The sequence below is a fragment of the Elgaria multicarinata genome, chromosome 8 (assembly GCF_023053635.1).
Source record: "Elgaria multicarinata webbii isolate HBS135686 ecotype San Diego chromosome 8, rElgMul1.1.pri, whole genome shotgun sequence".
Taxonomy (NCBI): domain Eukaryota; kingdom Metazoa; phylum Chordata; class Lepidosauria; order Squamata; family Anguidae; genus Elgaria; species Elgaria multicarinata.
Genome location: NC_086178.1, coordinates 45537607 through 45559008, shown reverse-complemented (window position 1 = coordinate 45559008; position 21402 = coordinate 45537607). Strand labels below are relative to the sequence as shown.

General features: G+C 40.3%; 1 protein-coding gene across 2 annotated transcripts in view; it reads right to left on the bottom strand.

Annotated features, from left to right (window-relative positions):
• PER2 (period circadian regulator 2) overlaps positions 1-20744 on the bottom strand; it is a 38555-nt gene extending 17811 nt beyond the window's left edge. The window contains exons 1-9 of one of the 2 annotated variants that reach the window (XM_063132244.1): positions 20525-20744; positions 8131-8573; positions 6269-6423; positions 5494-5615; positions 4746-4947; positions 3683-3734; positions 3047-3180; positions 1678-1756; positions 737-843 (exon numbers count right to left, since the gene is read on the bottom strand). In XM_063132244.1, coding sequence (XP_062988314.1) covers positions 737-843; positions 1678-1756; positions 3047-3180; positions 3683-3734; positions 4746-4947; positions 5494-5615; positions 6269-6423; positions 8131-8381 — 1102 coding nt within the window. In that variant the 5' untranslated portion in view covers positions 8382-8573; positions 20525-20744. The remainder of the gene's footprint in view (positions 1-736; positions 844-1677; positions 1757-3046; positions 3181-3682; positions 3735-4745; positions 4948-5493; positions 5616-6268; positions 6424-8130; positions 8574-20524) is intronic. The other variant, XM_063132246.1, reaches the window with a different exon arrangement.
• Positions 20745-21402: the final 658 nt, after the last annotated feature.

Below are 21402 nucleotides of genomic sequence, written 5' to 3'. Positions count from 1 at the left end.
ACAAATACTGCAACACTTGTATGATGAGTTTCCAATAAATGACCGTATTGCACACAGTCATATTGTACATTAGCTGGTACCCACATCAGTTATTAATTTGTTTCTGGGAGCAAGTGAACATCTGAAGCTGCCTTATACCGAATCAGAATCCATCTAACCTGACCTTGTCTACTATAACTGGTGATAGATCTCCAAGGACTCAGAGATATTTCCAATCACTTGCTCCTTTTAACTAGAGATGCCAGGGATTGAATCTGGGACCTTCTGCATGCAAACAATGTGCTCTATCATTGGGCTAAGGCTCTTCCCCAAAGTGTTGTCTTTGACCTTTAAAGCTATAAATGGTCTGGGCCAAGGATCACAAAAGGTCTGCCTGATCCCATATGAAGATACTTGATTCCTTAATCACTTGTGGCCTTGCTGATCCTTAACAGTGGGCATTAATTCAGAGATGAAGCTAAAAGGCCAGATAACAGAAGAGAGATTGGTACACTAGTGACGTATTCTTTTAGCATGGTTTTGCCCTGGATATTTGAGTATCCAATATCCAGGGCAGTGAGGTGGGGAATGAAATATACAAAAAAATCTTATTAAATAATCAGAAAAAGCAATGAATGAATTGGTTAGGATCCCTAAAACTCTATGACGATCCCTTATCCTTTTCTACGCTGGCTTTCTTTATCAACTGTTTCCTAACCTTCATGAAAATGCAGTATCCAAAATGAAAAGAACCTACTTTTTTTGTGAATTGCTAGCATTAAAGGTCTGTCGTTTGGATGAAGATGTACCAAGACAGGAGTTCCAATTAAGTCCTGAGGCAAGTATCCCAACAAAGGTACCGCTCTTTAAAAGAAGAAAAAATCTTAAATAATTATGAAGCAGAATATATGTACACACAAATAAATTTCATTTCATTTAGACTATGCTTAAATAAGCACAGAATAAGACTTCATGGTATTCCATCAGGCTTAATTCTACAGACAATAAGCAGAGCCAAAATGTAGAATAGATTACCATAAAGATAGTTACCTTTTGGCTCTGCTTATTGTTTGCAGAGTAATGTTCCTATAATCACATAACAGGCAATAATATAACATATAACCTCTAAAACAATCTTCTTCAATCAGGTGCTTTCCAGCCAATGGCCACATTGGCTGGGGGATGATGGCAGTTGTAGCCCAAAATATCTGGAGGCCAACAGGTTGGAAAAGGCTGTCCTAAAGCATTTAATAACTATCAGTTGCTGATGTATACTATAAAATGTCCAGCTGCCTATTCATACATAGTGAAAAGACTCCAGATAAAAGGAAGTTATGAATTTTTGCAATCAGTAAATAGTGAGTAAAGAACAGAATTCATCGTGAAAGATCAGGATTGCATCCCACCACTATGTTTTCAAGAACATTTCAAGAAAATTGGCCGTACGCAGGCCTCTTCCATTCTTAATTCAAGAGGAACCCACTCAAATCAGGAACACAGAATGAACTCCATTAAGGTTTTTTGTTGTTGATGTTAGTTAGCTTCATTATTAGAATTGCAAAAGTATACCACACACATATATTGCAGACACACATTATATATATATGTCTTGCCAGCTTTAATATTTTAGTCAACAATTCAGTTAAATGTACAGCCACAAATAGCTTAGAACAGTTCAATGTAGTAATTTTAGTTTACCTTTCATCTACATCTTGGAACAAACAACTTGGTGTATGTGTGGTTGTAAAGACTCTTTTATTAGGCGGAATTCTGGGTGCTGAAACAAAAAAAGTATGAAGTTTAGTAGAAATAGAACATTCATACAGACAGGATACATTTATGAACCAGATTGATATTATTCAGAGTGATCAACTTGCTCAGTCAAACCATGAGTCTACCAGTAGAAAAGATCAGAAAAGCATGCTGCATTTCTAGGTTTGTTTTAGCTCTGGAGAGCAATTTAAATAGGTAATATGTATGTGCAGCCAGCATATAAAAAAACAAACCATTTAAACCTACTTAGATCCATAACATTAAAGTCCCATTGGAGAAACATAACTAAATTTATATCTTTAAAACCTGCTCATTTTAGTGGGATTAGACATACCTAACTTTCAGTGGATTGCACCCAGAATGTTAGAAGAAAATGCCATCTGAACAGGGCTACAGCTAGATGGTGACAAAGAACTCGACAAACTGAACAGTAGACGTGGAGATGGGAAGTCAAGGTAGTGTTCTTTTAGATGATAAAATGTATTTCTATTCCTATTCATTTAGATGTTGAGGTTGCAATCCTACCCACAATTACTAGGGAGTAAGTTCTACTGAAACCAATGGGACTTACTTCCCAATACACAGGCATATTATCAAGCTTTAAGGGCATAGCTAGATGGGGCGATATCCCAGGAATCGCCCCAGGATCACCCCTGTGCGTCCACATGACACACAGGGGATCTCGGGAGCAGGGAGGGATGATCTTTCCGTTTCCCCGGGATATCGCCTTACAATTGTAGCCCGCTTTTTCCGCTGTCTCGGGAACCCGAGACTGCAGAATGTGTGGGCAGGCGTCGCAGTTTGTCCTGGCTCCTCGCAGTTACTCACTAGGAGCCGGGAACCGTGCACAGGGCACAGAGCTCTCTGTGCCCATTGAGGGTGGGGTGGGGGGAAGCAGGAAAAATTATTTTAAATAAAAAAACCTTAAAATTTACGCACGATCGCTCCCGCACTCTTCTCCTTTAAGAAAAAACAAACAAAATGGCGGGCGCAACATTCTGTTACTCCAAGGACATTGCGCGTCGCATGTAAACAGAGGCGATCTCGCGATAACAATATCGCAAGATCCTCACCCCTCCATCGCGCTAGATCTTTAGGTCTAGCTGAGGCCTAAGTCTCACTTCCAAGTAAATATGGTTATTAAAGTTTCATTAGAGTTATCTTCATGTGCATAGGTTGACCTACAAAGTACAATGACCTCTGACCTGGAAACCTCTCTGAGCTGAGTGGTTGCTGTAAAATACTCTTTCAAAAGAAAATATGTATGTGTTATTACCTTCTTATGTATTATTACCTTCATAACCAGAGTGCACTTTTTCTGCAAGCAACACACAACAAAGCTGATCTTCTGCATCTTGTACTTTAATAAGGTAAGGAGTCATACGGAATGGTTGATAGCAGATCTCATTTATATGTTCTTTCCCTGCACTAAAAATTAAAAGGTGGAATGGCTTAGTTCTTATACTTTACGTAGATCTGCAAGTAAAGCAATTTTTTAAATAGTTGGGTATAAGCAATGGGCTGGGAACTAAAAGGCTGCATGCTTTTCCATGCACATATGGGGGCTTTTTAGCCTTCCTTCTTACCACATTGTCCCACTCATGACCTCTAAAGAATGAAGATAAAGGAACTCTCAAGATCAAAGGCTAAAAGTGAAGATCAATGGCCTTTCCCAGAAGCACAAGGCAACCTACCCACTTTCCCATGATCCTGCAGCAGGGCCTCTTTGGATTCTAGTCAATATAACAACAGCTCAGAAACAGCTTTCTGTAATCACTTCTTAATTAGTAGTTAGCTATATTCAGCTTTTAGTTAAGATTCCTGAATTTCATCTTCATGAGTTTGCTAAGGCACCAACCAATGACCATAAATAGATTCAAGAAAAGCATATACTAGCCCATCCAGTTGAGTATTAATTTTTTTATCTCACCTGATGCGGCAGAAAAAAGATTTTTCCTCTATGCACTCTTGGGTGACAGACTCTACAAAAATATAAAAGGACTTTATATGGGACAGTGACACAATTTAAAGGTTGTACTCTAAATCTCAGCACACTATAATTACCAGCTTAAAATGCAATGTAAAAGTTGAAACATAGGAGAACCAATCCTACAAATCTCGTGTCAGCTAGGGTGGAAGTGGTATGTGCAGGTGTGGACTGCCTCTCTTCTCAGCCTGGCAGATCTTTGTTTTTACAAGGATCTGCTGCAGGGATGGCATAGCTGATGGGCCCATCTGGCCTTCATCCATCCCATTACTGAGTCTAGATAGTAGTTCAGCACTTCCTCAGCTGATTCAGATGACAGAGAAATAGAGCTGAGTATCATTAGCGTATTGATGACATCTTATTCCATATCCATGGACGGTGTCACCTAGTAGCTTCATATAAATATTAAAGAAGATGGAACTTTGCGAGATTTCACAATTCAAATGTCATGGGGTTGAGAAGTTCCCCCAATACTATCTTCTAAAACCAACCTTGTAGGTAAGAGTAGAACCCTGTATTACCACGGTCCTCAGACCCATTCCACTACAGCACACTCACATTGTTGCTTAAAGTTTCAGTTAAAGGATTGATTGATTGATTAGATTTCTATACCACCCAATAGCTGAAGCTATTGGACTAATATTAAAAGCAAAGTCTCATTTTGGCAAATAAATGAGTAGCAGTATATACATAACCAACAAAATGTCCTGTAACACTTTAAAAAACAGCAAATTGTTGCAAATGCTTTTTTGGGACAGAGTCCACGTCACTTGTGGGGTCTGAGAAAATAGGCTCAATCCCCATGAAAGCTGCATTTTAAAGGAGAACTGGCAGTTGTTCCCTTTTAAATTCACTGCTGCAAGCTCCCATTCAACATATAGCAATGAAAATGGCTGACAAAGCCTTGGATGAATGAGTGGCTCCCTGACAAGGGCATAAACTTCTCCTTTAGAATTTGGGCTAAAATATTTTTTGCACACATTGTTGACCAATTTAATCAACTTACCCACTCCACTGCAAATACTCCAAGATGGCAGTCTGTATGGAGTAGTAGAGCTATAAAACACACTGACATCCTGAGGTGCCAGAAACTCCACAAATTTGGCATTCTTAAAGAGATCTTTCTTACAGTGGAGAATAGAAGCAGCCTGGTCAGAGATGTACAGAATTTTCCCAGTAGCCAAAGAAACAGCTACAGCAAACATATCCTAAAAACACAATACATATTCAGTTAAAGTCATTTTAATCTGGGGAAATGGTAAAACTTGTAAGTAATTAAAATTAAGCCAATGGCATTTTCTCTTCACAATGTAGCAGATGTACATAAGCCTTATTTTTTAAAGATGTATATAACTTGGGAGCTAGCAGTTTGGCAATATTTTTAATTTATTTTTCTCATTTCCTAAAATTTTATTCTGCCTTTCCTCCAAAAAGCTAAAGACAGAATACAAAGGCTCCCTCCGCCCATTATATCCTTATATCATTCTTCTAAAGTAGATTAGGCTGAGGAAAAGGGGCTAGCCCAGGGTCAGCTGTAAGCTTCATGGAGACGTGAACCTGAATCCCCCCCAGCTTAAATCCAACACTCTAGCCGCTACAACATGGTAGCTCTCCTTTAACATGGGATACCACTGTTATTAGATGCAGAAATGATAAGTCTACAGAAGCTCACAATTAAAAATAAAACAAAGCACCAACTGCTAAAACTCCCAATTCAATGTGAAAAGGATTATTTGCATGTATATGTTACTCACTGCATTCTTCATAATGTACTCTGTAGTAATGTTTTCAATATCTTCCACAGTATAGGACAATACATCAAAACCACAGGGATAGCTTTCATTGATCATCATCAACTGGTAATATTCTTCATTAGCTACATGAGAATAAACAACGTCTACATTTCAAATGGTGCTGTTAAATTCATTACAGACATTCAATAAAATTGAGCAGAGAGAAGCCTCCTATATACCGCATTTCTTCAATTCTAAGACACACTTTTCCCACCATATAAACACCTCTAAAAACGGGGTGCGTCTTAGAATCGCAGGTGTGTTTATTATTTCTAAGAATCAAAGCTTTTTTTCTGTTGGTGGTACTGAAATTAGTGTGCGTCTTACAATCAATGGTGTCTTAGAATCGAAGAAATACGGTATATCCTCAATTAACTCAGCCTTCTTAGTAGAACACACAGTCATAGATTTTTACATAGCTCCCACATAATAGAAGTGTGTGTATGTTGTGTGTGTGTGAGAGAGAATGAGATACATAATTAAAATGGAACAATTAATTTCACTCTGCAATACCGTGTATTGATCTACAATATATTCATACTGAACGAGCTTTAAAAAAGTCTCTCCCTCATATTTTAACTGAAAATGTAAATACAAAGAATAGGGTAGAACAAGCATACCAGGATATTAAGAGACATGATGAACTTTGTATCTTATCATAAATTAGCTTCCTACTGTAGCTGGACAATGTAATTTTAATTTCCGTATTATCAACAGAAATGCTTGGCATAGTTACCTTTAACTTGCTTAATGCTCCTAAGTGCATATTTCAGAGTTGACAAGATACTGGATCTGCCTCTGATCCTTTTTTCAGGAGGAAGATGCCCTTTCAGTTCTTGCAATGTTTTTATTAATTCCTTCTGGATTTTAGATTTAGGAGATAGTTCACTGCTAGATAATGTGAACAAAAACAAATCAATTTTTAATGTTGTTTTGTAGTTGGCAAGGTGCAAGTTTTAATGCTTATTAAGTTAACAGTGCAAGGAGATTGTATACTATTCAAGGTAATTGAGATTTCCCATTGTTTCTGCTTTATACAGATTTCATATTCATATCATGAGGATCTCAAAGTAGTACAGTACACTAATTCATTTGCCTGTATCCATGATTATGTTCTAAGTTCGCTATTATTAGGCTTAGCTGCAAGGGTAACAATTCAATTAGTTAAATTAGGCAAAACAAATTAAAGTTACACTAAACAATGCAATTTAATTCAATATATTAGAATCATGACAAATTAGTCTCCCCAGTGACAATGGTACAAGGTTTTCATCTTGGTATTGCTAAGATTTAAAATAAAACTACTATGGTTGGCTGGTAGCAGTTAGCTCAGCCAACTGGATTCACAGCTGTTATCTTACAAATGGAAAGTTATAAAGGGTCAGTCTTCAGATAATAACCCCTATCTATTAACCATAGTTAATTGATCAGGAACCAATTTCCATGCCCTAAACTGCAAATTCTCATCACAGTTTTACCATGGTTAAAGTTTAAATTGCCATCTTTAAATGCTATTCATGTTAACAGGGTCAATCATGACTTGAAACCAGTAAGCTGGTCTCACCCAAGAAGGGGAGAAGTTTGGCGAGAGAACACTATTCTACAATCCTGTCTCTTAACCATAGTTATAGTATCAACAATGTCATGTGTACACTGGCCAAAAGACAGCAGAGATAAAGTTCATCATATGGGCATCCTCCTTACCAGAAATACCTCAACTCTGAAATTAAAATCAACTAAAATTAAAAATTACAAAAAAACGAATTGGAAATAAAAGAAAAACAAGTGTCCCTCATAGTACTAACATCACCCACTGAAGAAAACCCACCCCAAAATATAATGAAAACAGTGTAAAAAACAAACAAAAAGAAAACAAACAAAAGGTCTGACTTCCAGTAAGAGTGCAAGGCTATCCCTGCAAAGCGGTTAAAGTGGTTGCTGTTTAAATTCATAAGTGACTTTTCTTTTCATTTCAACAGGTAGTTATTGATTCTGACAGTCAGGTTTTGATTTTGGCTGGGAAATGTATTGATAAGCTAATCATCATGATTAATGTGTATTATACTGTTAGTTTTACTCTACCCTGTGCCTGTTTGGTGCATTCTCTTCCCCTTATTGTTTTATTATGATTTTATTAGAATGTAAGCCTATGCAGCAGGGTTTTGCTATTTTGCTATTTTATTGTATTACTCTGTACAGCACCATGTACATTGATGGCGCTATATAAATAAATAATAATAATAATAATGACTCTTCAGTGGGTGCCAGGTTGAATATGCAACCCTCACTTGGGGGTTGTTGTATCATGCAAACCCAGTGGATCAAACAACCATTCCATAACCCTAGAACACTGGGTTTTCATGAAACAATAACACCTGAGTGGAGGGTGCATATTGAAAATGACAGCCACAGGCATGCCGCAGCCTCACCGTGAGTTAAATAAAGCACAGTGAGCTGTCATGTCATGCAAACAACCCAAACATACACAGATTTATTAATAGGGCATTTCCAGTAACATTGATGCAAGTCACACATAATTTCTGCTACACACATTTATAGGATCAGAGCAACTATTTCTGCTCCAGTATCGTACAGTACCTTTTGAAGCAATCTAAAGATTCCATAATCATAGCTGTTTCTTTCCCATTTTCTTCACCCTCATTGCGATGTGAATCATGCCCACTGAAGTAATTTTCATGGTTAGCATTCGAACTTGATCCCCCGTTCATCTCAATATCTTCCTGAAGAACATCCATGTTTTGTTCATTCTTCATTTGAATGTCCATGTTTTCTACCATCATTTTATCATTTGCCATTTCCAAAGAGTCATTTAATTTAAGCAACAACATTAAGGTCAGTGACTACACAATATTTTCATAGAGTTCAAATTGTTTTATAGAGTTCTAAGTTCAGTTCTTCGGTGAAATAACAGAATGCTTGTACATCGCACAATCAGTTGTACAGTTTTGATAGTTTTCAAGCCATATTTGTGTATTTATCAGCACTTACAATTTTCAAACTTCAAATCTGAGTTCATAAACCTAAAGATGGAAAAAAGTAGGTTGAATAAAGCAGGTTGTTTTTGTTATGTACATTACTAGGCCTTCTAAAATGGCATTTCAAAAGCATTCATCACATATCTTAAGTAAACACAAATTTATTGAGACAAGCAGCCAATAACCATTGGGCTGCAACCCCACAGTGACTCACAGGTATGACAATGCCTCCATTTTATTGTTTAAATGCACTGCAGTGCAGAATATTAGTGAAGGAGACCAGTGGTGAGAAATGGGAAGGAGAAGCACCAAGACCTTCTCATGAATGTACTAAAATGCACACATGCATATTAAAGAGCAGGAATTACGTTTCGAATTCATTGTGTCTGGAGCATCCTGAACTCAGTTCATGGTATGTGCCTTCAGTTTGAGGTATCTTTAATCAATGCATGTCAACCAGTTAGGAAAGGGATTAGATGGTTGCTGCTGTTCTCTCTTCTTGACACCATTATCTCCTCTGCCTCTGCCTTCATTAGTCTTGTAAATAAGCTCACAAATGTTACTAGCCTGCAAAAATATTCAATAGCATGTTTATAGGCTAATATCTGCATTTCCATGCTTAACTTCCTCCACAGGCAGCACAGAAATACAGGCTGCAAGCTTTTTAGCAAGCTGGTTTTTTTTAAAAAAACACCTTCTACCAATCAGACTGATAGATTAGCATCCCTGCTACACTTGCCAGTTGTGTTTCCAAGCATGTCATGGAGGAAAAGATGTTCCTTCCCCTGCGGCTAGCATGGAAACCAAACAGGCTAGCAGAAGAGTCTAGGACAAACAGAGAATTGTTAAATACAAGACTGCTCTTTCACAAGTTGAGATGCAGGTGATCCTTTCTGCCAATATTTTTATTTTTACTTAAAATCAGCTGCAGGGTTGTGTAAATTGAATTGAAGCTATGGTGCTGGGTTACAGAGGCTGAACCTCTTCCCCTTGCCCCAATTCCCCATTCTAACATCCCCCTCCCCACAAGCTGCTATCTACTTGGCCAGGAAAATCAGATATAAGGTTGAATACCATTGAACTACTTAATTGAAAAAGCTGAAAAGAATATATAAAATAATTGAAATACTTGCAGAGCATGCAAAATAGCAACAATACATATTTATGGTGAAAAAATAAAACATTTTTGTGATGCTAACAAATACATGCTTACATCCTTGTAAGTCAAATGGTATATAACAAGTTGTGATCTCCTTGTTGTCCATTTCTATATGACCAATGGAAGCACAGAGCTGTCCAAAGGTACCATCACAAACTGAGTGATGATCTCCTTTAAGAGAGTAAGACCCAGTTCGGACAATCAAACAACCTTTGATTAACAAACCATGGGTTTTCTGTGAGCATGCACCAGCAAGCAAGCTGGTTCCCACCCACTTGCTTTCAGTTAATGCTCCATTCCTAGGTTGTTTTGTGATGTTTGATCCCAGAACTCTGTCATTTAGGGGTTACATTCCTGGGTTGTTACCTGAAAGTGGATGTGGTGAGCGACCAGGAAGCAGCAAGTGCACCTGCACTCCAATCGTGAATTAAACAAACCAGGTCAAAATATACCCCAATGTACCAAAAATTTACATACCCTAATTTCTGGTTTTGCAGACATTTTACTTCCACCCCCACCCCCAAGTATACACCATTCTTCTCAACAGCTAGAGATGCATGCAAGGTATCTGTTTTCAACTGGAAGAGGAATTGCAATTTATGACATTTTGAAAAGTTAAAGCACATTAAGTATATATTTTACACTGGAAAATAATGTTAATCCTTTTGGTTAACAAGCTAAATTACATAAAAGGTCATCATAGCTATTTCTTTTAGATAAAAATCTTTATATTTGGAAGTGTGAACATTTGTTTTTTAAGGTTATATTTGCATATGATTAGAAGTTATGATCAGTTCTTACTCTTTAGTTTAAAAGAGGTAGTAATACATTTATGACAAATGTATAATCAATTGTATGCATGTCTGAGATGATAAATCTCAACGAGACATACTTCGTAGTATATATGCTTAGGATTGCAGCCTTACAACACAATTCTATGCATGCTTATTTGGAAGTTAAGTCCCATTGTATTCAATGGTGTTTACTCACAGGAAAGCATGAATAGGATTACAGCTTTAATGGGTTGTATATGTTAATTGTCATTCCACTGATGGAATGCTCTTTGATCTATCACTGAACAGGAAAGGAAGAGATTTTTGTGATTCCGTCTTCCTTCTGCAGCCCCCCCCCCCTGTTCTGTAAGGTTCCACCACTCTCTGGAGGGCATTTTAGACAGTATGCGGGACTCACTGAAAGTCACCACCCTCTTCTTTCAGCTGACAGAAGCCTCTGCTAGATCAAAGAGAATTATGTCAGCTGAGTGGCACCAATTGGTTATAAACTAATGTACTGTAATTATGCATATGATCAAGGTATCAGATTTAGAAAAACAAACCATTTTTCTTTTCTTTATACCATACAGTAAAATAAGACTAAAAGATTGCAAATGGTGAACACACAGCTACAACATGCTTTAGGTGACGCACTTATTTCACGAAATTCAAGCCAGTCAAATGGCTCTTTAGAAGGGGACAGAAGTTGCACCTGTAACATTAACAAAGAGAATTGTAAATTGGCAATTTTTAAAATTCAAAAATCCATTTTATAATAGGATAAGATTTAATATATTTCTAATTGTTAAATTCCATATAAAATCAAACTGAGCCTGGATTCCATATAAAATCAAACTGAGCCTCCACAGCATGTTTACTTTCTAAACACTAGAATACAACTATGAAGTGGACAATTAACCACCACACTGGAAAAGAGATTACTACACGTATCTCCATGCTTCCAGCAACAACCCAGAACCCAACACACAATTTATTGCTTGCAGCCAAGCCCTACAACATAATATATTTCTTGCAGTTTCTTGGATAGAGATTCAGATCTGGAGGATCTTTATTTGGCATTCCTACATCAGGTCTCCACACGTGTGTGGTTCCTGGAAGAACAGTTTCTAGGGCAGTAGTCTACAACTGGCCCAAACCTAAAAGTCAGCTCGAACTCCCAACCAGCAACATGGGATCCACTTTCACAATTTTTTCCATGCCCAACATGGTGGCAAGAACTTTGCCGTGACCCGTCTGGACTGATCTCGTGACTCACTTTTGGGTCGGGACCCACTAGTTGAAAACCAGATAGAAGGAACTGGGTAAGAAGACTAAGGCCTCAGCTAGACCTAGCAGTCTAGCACGACGAGGGGTCAAGATCCTGCGATGTTTTTATCACAAGATCTCCCCCTCTGTTCACACGTGGTGAGTGACAACCTCAGAGGGAGAAGCATCGCACCCACCATTTTTTTTGAGACAGGTGTGCACAAGCCCGTGTGCGCAAAAGGTAAGTCCTTTTTTTTTTAAAAAAAAAAAATCCCCGCTCCCCCCACCCCATCCCCAATGGGAGCAGAGCTTCTGAGGAATTCTGCACCCCATGCGCGGGTCCTCGTGAGGAACCACGAGGAGCTGGGACAAACCACAATGCCTGGCCATACGTTCCACAGTCTCAGTCTCAGCCCAAGACCACAGAAAAAACCGGGCCTAAAGTGGAGGGTGAGATCCCTCCCTGCTCCCGGGATCCCCTGTGCGTCATGTGGACGCACAGGGACGATCCCAGGGATTGCCCCAAGAGAAAGCCCTGTCTAGTTAAGGCCTAAGAGAAGACTGGGGTGGATACTGGATGGGATATGGTAGCACTTTTCAAGTACCTAAAGGGTTTTCACACAGAAGAGGGCCACAGCCTGTTCTCTATAATCCAAGGATATAAGATACGAAATAGCAAGCTAAAATTACAGGAAGGCAGATTTTGGTTGAACATCAGAAAAATCTTTCAAAACGTCCTACATCTCCTGCAATGTAGCCCAATGTAAGTTGGAGGTCCTGAAATGTAGCCTAATGTAAGTTGGAGGTTCAGCTAAAGCTGATTTGGATTCCCAGCCAAAAATCTGGCAGACCTCTGAGGTTACAGCAAAGGTCAATCTACATAAATTGCCCTCTCAGACCTCATGTCAAGCACTCAATTGCATGATGACTTGTTGCACTTTTAAATGTCCAAAAACTAACAAGGAAAAAAATGTTTTTTTTAAAGATCACCACGTAGTAAGAACCTAGTTAGATGAGGGATGCCTATCTTTGATGCTAACTTTTCTTTCCCAACTCCCTCAGCTACTGTTTCAGGTAACACAGGCACACCAGTATACACTGCAGCATTTTGTTACAGGGCCCTACTTTTAGTCTTTGGAAAAAACACATTCTATTTCATGAGCATTTCCAGATTCTAACCACACCCTTAATAAGAGTTAATTGGCTTGCTGTTATATATCAGAATTACTTAGCAACTAGGCCTTTCTGGCAATGAAAACTTGTCTATCAGAAGTATTTGCCATTTCTATATATAATAGTTTCGAGACAAAATGTTCTCACTGAATCAATTTCTAAGCAAGCTACATACATTAGTAAAAAAAAAAAGCCCACGCATAAAATATTTATACGGATTCCCTCCTTTTCTATTTCTATATTGTGTACTTCTGTATAACAATATTGTGTTGGCGTGCCAAGTCACTCCAACACAGTCACAACTGATTTCAAAAGAAACTTCTCAAAATTGTGGGAAATTAATTAAAAGGAAACTGAAAGGAAGAGTCAAGAGGGGCAATTCTCTCCAAAGTCTCTTGAAGGTTATTTTAATGAGGATATCGGACTGATACTCTTACGGCACAATCCTATGTGATCCACCCTTGATACTTGTAAGCCTCCAAATCCAGTGCAGAGTAGGAGGTGTGGTGGAGGCAATACTTGCCTTTCCTGTGTCTCCTGCTCTACATTTCAACTAGCGGGCTGAAATGTCTAGCCGAGGCATTGTGGAGAGGGAGAGAAGGTGGCTGGAGAGACCTCAGGATACATCATAAGTTGGCCTCTCCAAATTATGATAAAACAAATGAAAATCATAAAGATAACAGCAAAATGCTGAAAACATTAAGGCCAACAATAAAAAAAGAGAGTCAGGAGTAGGAACAAAGGAGGAAGAAGGAGTGGAGGGATATTCTAGAAAAGCTGAATGAATTACTTCTGTCTGTTTTCACTGCGGAAGTTGTAGAACAAGGATTCAATACTTGTGGCCTTGGGTCTTCATACAGCCCTTGGCCATTCCTTTTGCGGCTCCTAAAGTAGGCAGGACCCCATTACTTTTCTTTGCGATACAGCTGAAAACACAGTGTATGGTGGCTTCCAAGATCATGGTTTCCCCACTGCTCATAGTGGCAGAGAAACAGCAATCTTGGGGGCAATTGCTTGGGGATGGGAGATGCTTTCACATGATTTTTTAAAATACATTTTTAAAAAATATATACTTACATGGATTTGTATGACTTTTAAGGAATTATACATGTGCTAAAATGAAGGTTGGCCAAATATTCAAGTATATATCCATTTGAAGGTGAGGTCTATATGCCACCTTTACAAATATTTAAAGTGATGTTAGGTCCTCAATCACATTATAGTAGTTGAGTGTTTATCCTTCTAATGTTGTAAGATTAGTCTTTTAGCTGTCCAAAGAGAGTAGAGAATCCATTTATGCTGACCATTTAATTTCTATGAAGCAGGTAAATAGTTTAAAAGAGCATGTACATCAGTGAATATTAAAGACTGTTCCAGTATTAAAAATTTCTGTGTAATAACTTCCCTGAAAAAAGAAACAACTACTGGACATTATTAAAACATATGTTTAAAAGAAGCATTGGCTGTATTGCACTGCCAACAATTAGATGAATTAGACAATCCCTTATGAAAGAGACATTGCATTGTCCATTAGACATGATGCAAATGTTTTTGTTGAATAAGACGCAGCTTAGGATCTACAGACATGAAAGGTACATGCCAAAGCAGCAATACACTGATTAGGTATTTTGTGGTGGTGCCCATAACAGTATCTCAAATTCCCAAATGTGTCCACGGGTCCAAAATGGTTTGGAACCCCTATCCTAAACACACACGCACGGGGATCCCTATATCTCAGTGGGCAAGAAGGGGAAGTGTGTGGGTAAAGAATGTGTGCACGTTCAGCCCCCAGCCGACAACAGATGCGACCCTCAGGGCCAAAAAGATTGTGCATGCACTTGAACATATTTTTTCAAGAATGGTGCCTAAAGAAAATGGTCAAATCAACGTGGCAAGAGATGAAATTCTAGGACCTGTCAACAAATCACCAGATATGGATGCCCTCTATTCAAGAATTCTTAAAGAACTCACATGTGAAATTTCTGATCTTCTAACAACAACGAAATTTTTTTTAGAAGAGATCCAGGGAAATCCTGGAATTTATAGGTAAATTAACTTAATGGCTATTGTAGGTAAGTTAACTGAAAACTTTATTAAACATAAATTTTATTAAGCATACAGAACTGGAGAAAAACTAGCATGGATTTTGCAAAGGAACATCCTGCCTCAAATGTTTTGCCAATCTGGTGATTTAATATGACCTACACATTTTGACTTTCAAAAATCTTTTGACAATGTCTCCTAAGTATATTCAGCAGTAATGAGATAAGAGAACTGGTCCTCTTCTGAATCAGTGTGTTCAAATGAGGCTTTAATGTGCTACTGCATTGCCCTGCTTGTGTGATTTTTGGAAATTATCCCTACGATAGTCATTTCCTGCAGCATTCTATGATTTTCAGCCTGCTCCGCCCATATTTTTTCACAATGGGAAAAATCTATTTATTTTTCTGACACACATTGTATTGCATGGAACCATGGATGCGATTCCTGTTTTCAGGACCTTGTGGCATTTCTGTGGGGGTGTAGTTGTGACATTTACAGTGATGTTTCTGAACGGGTGTGTTCATGTAGCACAATTTTACTCATGACTGTGTCATTTCATTTCTGGTTGGGGGAGTAGAAACATGGCTGTTCTCCCCCCCCCCGCTTTTTTTATTTTGATGGTGCAGTATTTGCACATTTCTGGAGTTAACTCTTTTAAAAACTGTGCATTTGCAAACTTCCAACATAACAGTCTTATGCAATTCCACCTCCTCATTTAAAAACAAACAAACGTGTGCAGAAATTGGGAGATATTGAAGTAGATATTGTGAGATTCCGCATTTAAGAAAAAAATGGAACACAACCTGCACCCACAAGAAGGTTACCATGGAATCAAACCCTAGTTAAACAGACAACAGAGGGTAGAAGTAAATGGTCAGTTTTTGCAATTGAGGAAAGCAAATAACTCATAAATTATTGGATGTTATGGGTGAGCAGTGTTGTGTCCACATTTGAGGAATACATCAATCCCCCTTGCTCCATACTAAACAGAAAAGTCCAACTTGTGGAAGGTTAACTATTTTATTGATCATTGGTGCATCACAGGATCATTAAGTATAAGTCCTTAAGGAATGGAATTTTAATGGTGAAAGTAGTAGCTTCAGAATCTAAGCCTTCAGGCCCAGCAGCAGAAGAAACTAGATTAACTCTTTTTCAGCTACTTTACACCCATGTTTCTCTTGCCAATCAGATTAGTTCTGGATGCACACTACCACCATGTCCTGTACTGCACCTCCTAGTGGAGGAGTGGTGGAAGAGGCACATTAGCTTATGTTGGTCTGGGAAACTTCACTGCAGTGTTTTGGGGTTGCTTGCCTGCTAGAATTCATCAGGGGTCCTCTGTGGTAGTAGGAAAGGATCTTGGCATTCCCCCCTGCTCTTCACTCCTCCTCATTTCCTTCTGCTTCTCCTTTTCTTATTCCTCTTCTCTGTCCCCTGCCTCCACTCCTTTCGGTCTTCTTTTATCTGCCTTCATCCAATTTTTAAGGTTGCTCTAGAGCTGCTCTTCTCTCCTCCCACCTTGATGATTCAACTGCCCTTGGCTGTTCTACTTTCCATCTCTCCTCTCATTGTCCCTTCTCCATCCATTCTTCTTGTTTCCTTCCCCACCCCTTCCAGTTGCCTACGCTATTTAAATAGTCAGCCTCTTGTCTGTTCAACTGGTTGCTAAGCAACACAGTTGCGTTTCGTGTCCTCACTCCTGGTCACCCCACACAAGCCTGAAATGGGGTAAAGGAGACTTCTATTGTGAGCATGAATCTATAGTTGTGTCCTGAATGTGCATACCAATTTGAATTTTGATACCTGTATCTTCAAGGGACATATTGCAATGTGATTTACATATTTGCTTGTCTCTTTAAAACAGGTCCTAAGGTTCTTTCTTGGATTACAGAATGTGCATGCCAAATTTCATTCCTGTATCTCAGGCCATAGCTAGATGGGGCGATATTCCGGGGCGATCCCCGGGATTGTCTCTGTGCATCCACATCATGCACAGGGGATCCCCGGAGCAGGGAGGGATGATTCCTTCCTTGCCTCAGGATCTTGCCCTAGCATTTGAGCCTGCTTTTTCCACGGTCTCGGGCTGATCCCGAGACCGCGGAACGTGTGTGCGGGCGTCGTGGTTTGTCCTTGCTGCTCATGGTTACTTGAGAGGAGCTGGGACCCACGCATGGGCCGCAGAGCTCCTCAGGAGCTCTGCACCCATTGGGGGTGGGGTGGGGGAAGCGGGAAAAACTATTTAAAATTTAAAAAAACCTTATATTTTGTGCATGAGCATTCGTGTGCTCTTCTTCTTTAACAAAACCCAAAAACATAGAGGGTGCGACGTTCTCTCCTCCGAGATTGTCGCGTGCCGCGTGTAAACAGAGGGGAAGATCTCGCAATAAAATATTGCGAGATCCTCACCCCTCTGTCGCGCTAGACCCGTAGGTCTAGCTGAGGCCTCAGTCTTCAAGGAAGATCTCACACTGAATTGTAGTTTACATTTTCTTCCTCCTCTTGAAAATACGTACGGGGGTTGAGTTGGTATTTGAGTTGTGCCCTGACTATGAGGATCCATGTCAATATTTGGTCAGAGGCAGCTGGACAACCATCTGTCGTATGCTGAAGGGTGGATTCCTGCATTGAGCAGGGGGTTGGACTCGATGGCCTTTTGGGCCCCTTCCAACTCTATTATTCTATGATTCTATGATGGAGCATTACACAGTTGCCCAGTTTTGTTCCAGGATATATGACTCAAAATGCTGAGGGTGGAAAGAAGAGATGAATTGCCAACAAAAATAGACAAGTTTTGGTATCAATTTAGTCGAACTCCTAAAAACATGGCCTTATATTCTTTATCAGAGACAGTTCTATCACCCGGAAAATGTTCATCTATCCCAGCGGCCATTTTGTACCATGGCTCATCACTATCTCGGAATCTTCTAGTTCCATAGTTCCATGCTTCCTTTTCTACTAAAGCTTTTAAAATTCCATTCCTGTTTTATTAAAGAGAGCAGCAAGGTTCTTGCTTGTAATTCTAGGCCAGCAGTACAGTTACATAAATGTCTGTGTCATAGGCACATGAACAGTATCCATGCTTAAAAGAACACGAACTTGAAATATCACTTCTGCTAAGAATGACTCAACTAGTTACAACTACAACTACTAATCTCAACACCTACTGTCATAAATAAGTAATTTAGGGTGCAATCCTACGCATATTTAAGCAGAAAAGATGTCCTACCATTTTCAACTTGAGAGATGTTGGGAGATGTAGGACTTTTTTCTGTCTAAATATGTATAGAATTGCACTCTTAATTAGGACTACAATCCTATGCACACTTATTTGGGGGTAAGTCCCACTGAATACAGTAAACCTGTATAGGGTCAAGTTGTAGAAATACAAGAAATAATTTCCAGCACTGGAAAGTGCTTCAGCAGGCCTGTTTTCCTTGCAATCAGTGTTTTATAATCCATAATGAATGAAAATTACTAAGTGTAATATTTCTTGAAACAACTGTTCCAGTAGTATCAGGATGTTTTGAAATGTAATATGAGATATCATGTATGTTGCTCTGAGCTCCCCAGAGAAATAAAAGATACAAATATAATCAACAGTATTTTGTATCATGATAAACTATTTAAAAATCCAGCCTAATTTAATATTTAGTCTACAATGATGGTCACTAAACATCAGCAGACCCTTGTATAATCAACTGTAAGCTATGGGTTTGCTACTAAACATACAACTAATCTCAGTTACATCATCACACCATTCTGGATATTAGAAGAGCAATGCACTTACGGCCCCCAGTACAAAACGGAAAAAGAAATACAGAAAGCTGGCTGCAGCTAGATTTAAGATCTAGGATCACTGAAAATGAAAGTGCAGCAATTATTCTATCCAACCACTTAATGCCAAGCTCAGATTAGAGAAAGCCACCTGGCAAACCCAGCACAGACTACTAGAGAGCTCGTCCACCCACAATGTGCACAGCATGTAGCAAAACTGTCAACAGAGTCCATGTTAATTGCAGCCACTGTCACTGATTTAAAGCCTACATAGAAATTAGCCCAGTGACCCAATGCTGGCCTGAATGGAATGAGTCTACTTTGGTTCTGTCAGTCACTTAGAGCAAAATCCTTTGCATGTATACTAAGAAATAAACCCCAATGAGTTCACTGTAAGCTCTCCAAGTAAGAGAGCTAGTCTGGTGTAGTGGCTGAAGTGTTGGACTGGGACCTGGGTTCAAGTCCTCACTTGGCCATGAAGCTCACTATGTGACTTTGGACCAATCACTGACTCTCAGCCTAACATAGCTCACAGGGCTGTTGTGAAGCTAGAAGTCTTGGGCTCCTTGGAGGAAAAAGTGGCATTTATTTATTTCATTTATATTCCGCCAAACCCAAGTTAGCATACATAATCCCCCTCCTCTCCATTTTATTCTCACAACAACAACCCTGTGAGCTACGTTGGACTGAGAGTCTGTGACTGGCTGAAAGTCACCCAGTGGCCAAGTCGGTCCTAGAACCAAGATATAAATAAAACAAACAAATTAATAAATATGTATAGGATTGCAGCCCTACTTACACATACCATTATTACATATTATTTGTTTTATTTACTTACATTTCGATTTCTACCTTACTTTTCTAATTTTTATCCTTCACTCAGGATGGCTCACGAGTAAAATCGAAATAAAACTACAACAATAAAATACACCAAAATCTAATACAATGGAGGCAGATATAATCGGTCCTGTATCGGCCTTCCCCAAGGTGGGGCTCTCCAGATGTGTAGGACTACAGCTCCCCCTACCGCTGCCAGATATATATTATATAAAATACACCACACTCTCGCACAAAACAGACGCACACACAATACGACTTCTCTAAGTTCACCTACACACACACACACACACACATTCTGACGTCTCCCCTACCCCCTCGTGTTTCTAACCTTTCCCCGCTTTCACCACTGGTCACAAAACACAGCATTTACATGGCTTCCGTTACTTCATATCCCCCTTTACATCCAAAACGCTTGGTTCCCCTGAATCTGCACCCTATTTAACAACAACGGCAAAACACCACAATCACGCCTCTTGGTGACCCGTATTCAAGTGGCTGAAGGTGGGTCATGGTTACAAAGCATTACTAACAGAGTCAATGCAGAGACATGAAGAGCCAGTGGAGGCTGGTGGCTCCGATTTGAGTGGGGTTGTAAATGTATTCTGGGTTTCAGTCAGAACTAGAACCAGACAGAACTCTAAAGGCGCTATCCCCAAAATAGATAAAGCACCTTGGACTGCTCCTTTTGAGTTCTGGGCTGGTTCTGATTGAAACCCAGTATGGACCTAGAGCCCCACCGTAACGGGAGCCACCAGGGTCCCTTTAAGCCACCCGGCGACCACTCACCCAGTCAAAGCAGACATCACGCCCACCCCAGTTCCCTTTATGCACAACGACACTGGAGCCTCTCCGGCGCGGTCCCGTTTTGACGTCCACACTCCACTCCCCTTTCCCTCCCCACTTCCACTTTCTCACCTCTTCGGAGGGAGAAGGGGCAGGCAGAGAGGCCTCCCTTTTCGCCTACTTACCCTGACTAACGCCCCGCTCCGACTTCCAGTACTGGCGACAGCAAAAGAAGCGAAGAGCAAACTGATGACCCTGGCGGCGGAAGCCGCATGTTATGCAAGGGCTGATGCCGCCTGCCTCCCTGCCTCAAAAGCTTCCTCAATACAACAGCGAGAGGAAGGAAAGTGGCATAGTGGTGGCCGACATTCGCTCCTTTCCTCTCCACCACCACCACCTGCCTTTGGGGGAGCGCCCTTTCCAAGTCCCCCTCAGAGTCCAGACAACTCCGGCTTCATACCATCAAAAACGTGACCGTGCCTCAGTCAGGCGGTCATTGGCTCAGGGAGAACCTCGCCCACGCCGGGAGTGGGCGCGGGCGCCGCTCAGGAGGCTCCCATTGGCCGCGCTGGACGTCACTCACGTTGCATAAGCCTCACGTGTGACTCCATGTTTCCCTCGCAAGCGGGCTCTGAAAACCGCGGAGGAGGCCGGCGAGCGGGTGGGGTTCGCCTCCGCCGCTCCACGTTTCTCTTCTTTGATAGCTCGAGTCTCCCCTTGCCCCCACCCCCATCTCCCGCGCCTCCGGTTGCCGCAAGGAAAGTTCGGCTTCCTCGTGCGCTCCAGGAGTGTGCTGGCTAGCGTGCTAGGCTGCTTGCGTCATCATGGGATGGTTCTCACATGCCTGGGGATCGAGTGGGGATCCTGAGAAGGTCGCTTGCAAAGCAGTGGATCCGGGGGTGGGGGGTGTTTGCGTGAGGAAAGGTCCGGATGCGTTTCTTCCACGTCTGAGGGAACAGGGTGATTTTGGTTGCAGCTTGTGTGACTGAATTCATTCCGGCCCTGTTCAGAAGACACCTTAAATTAAAGCCATGTTTTAAGGTGTCTTCTGAACATAGCCCAG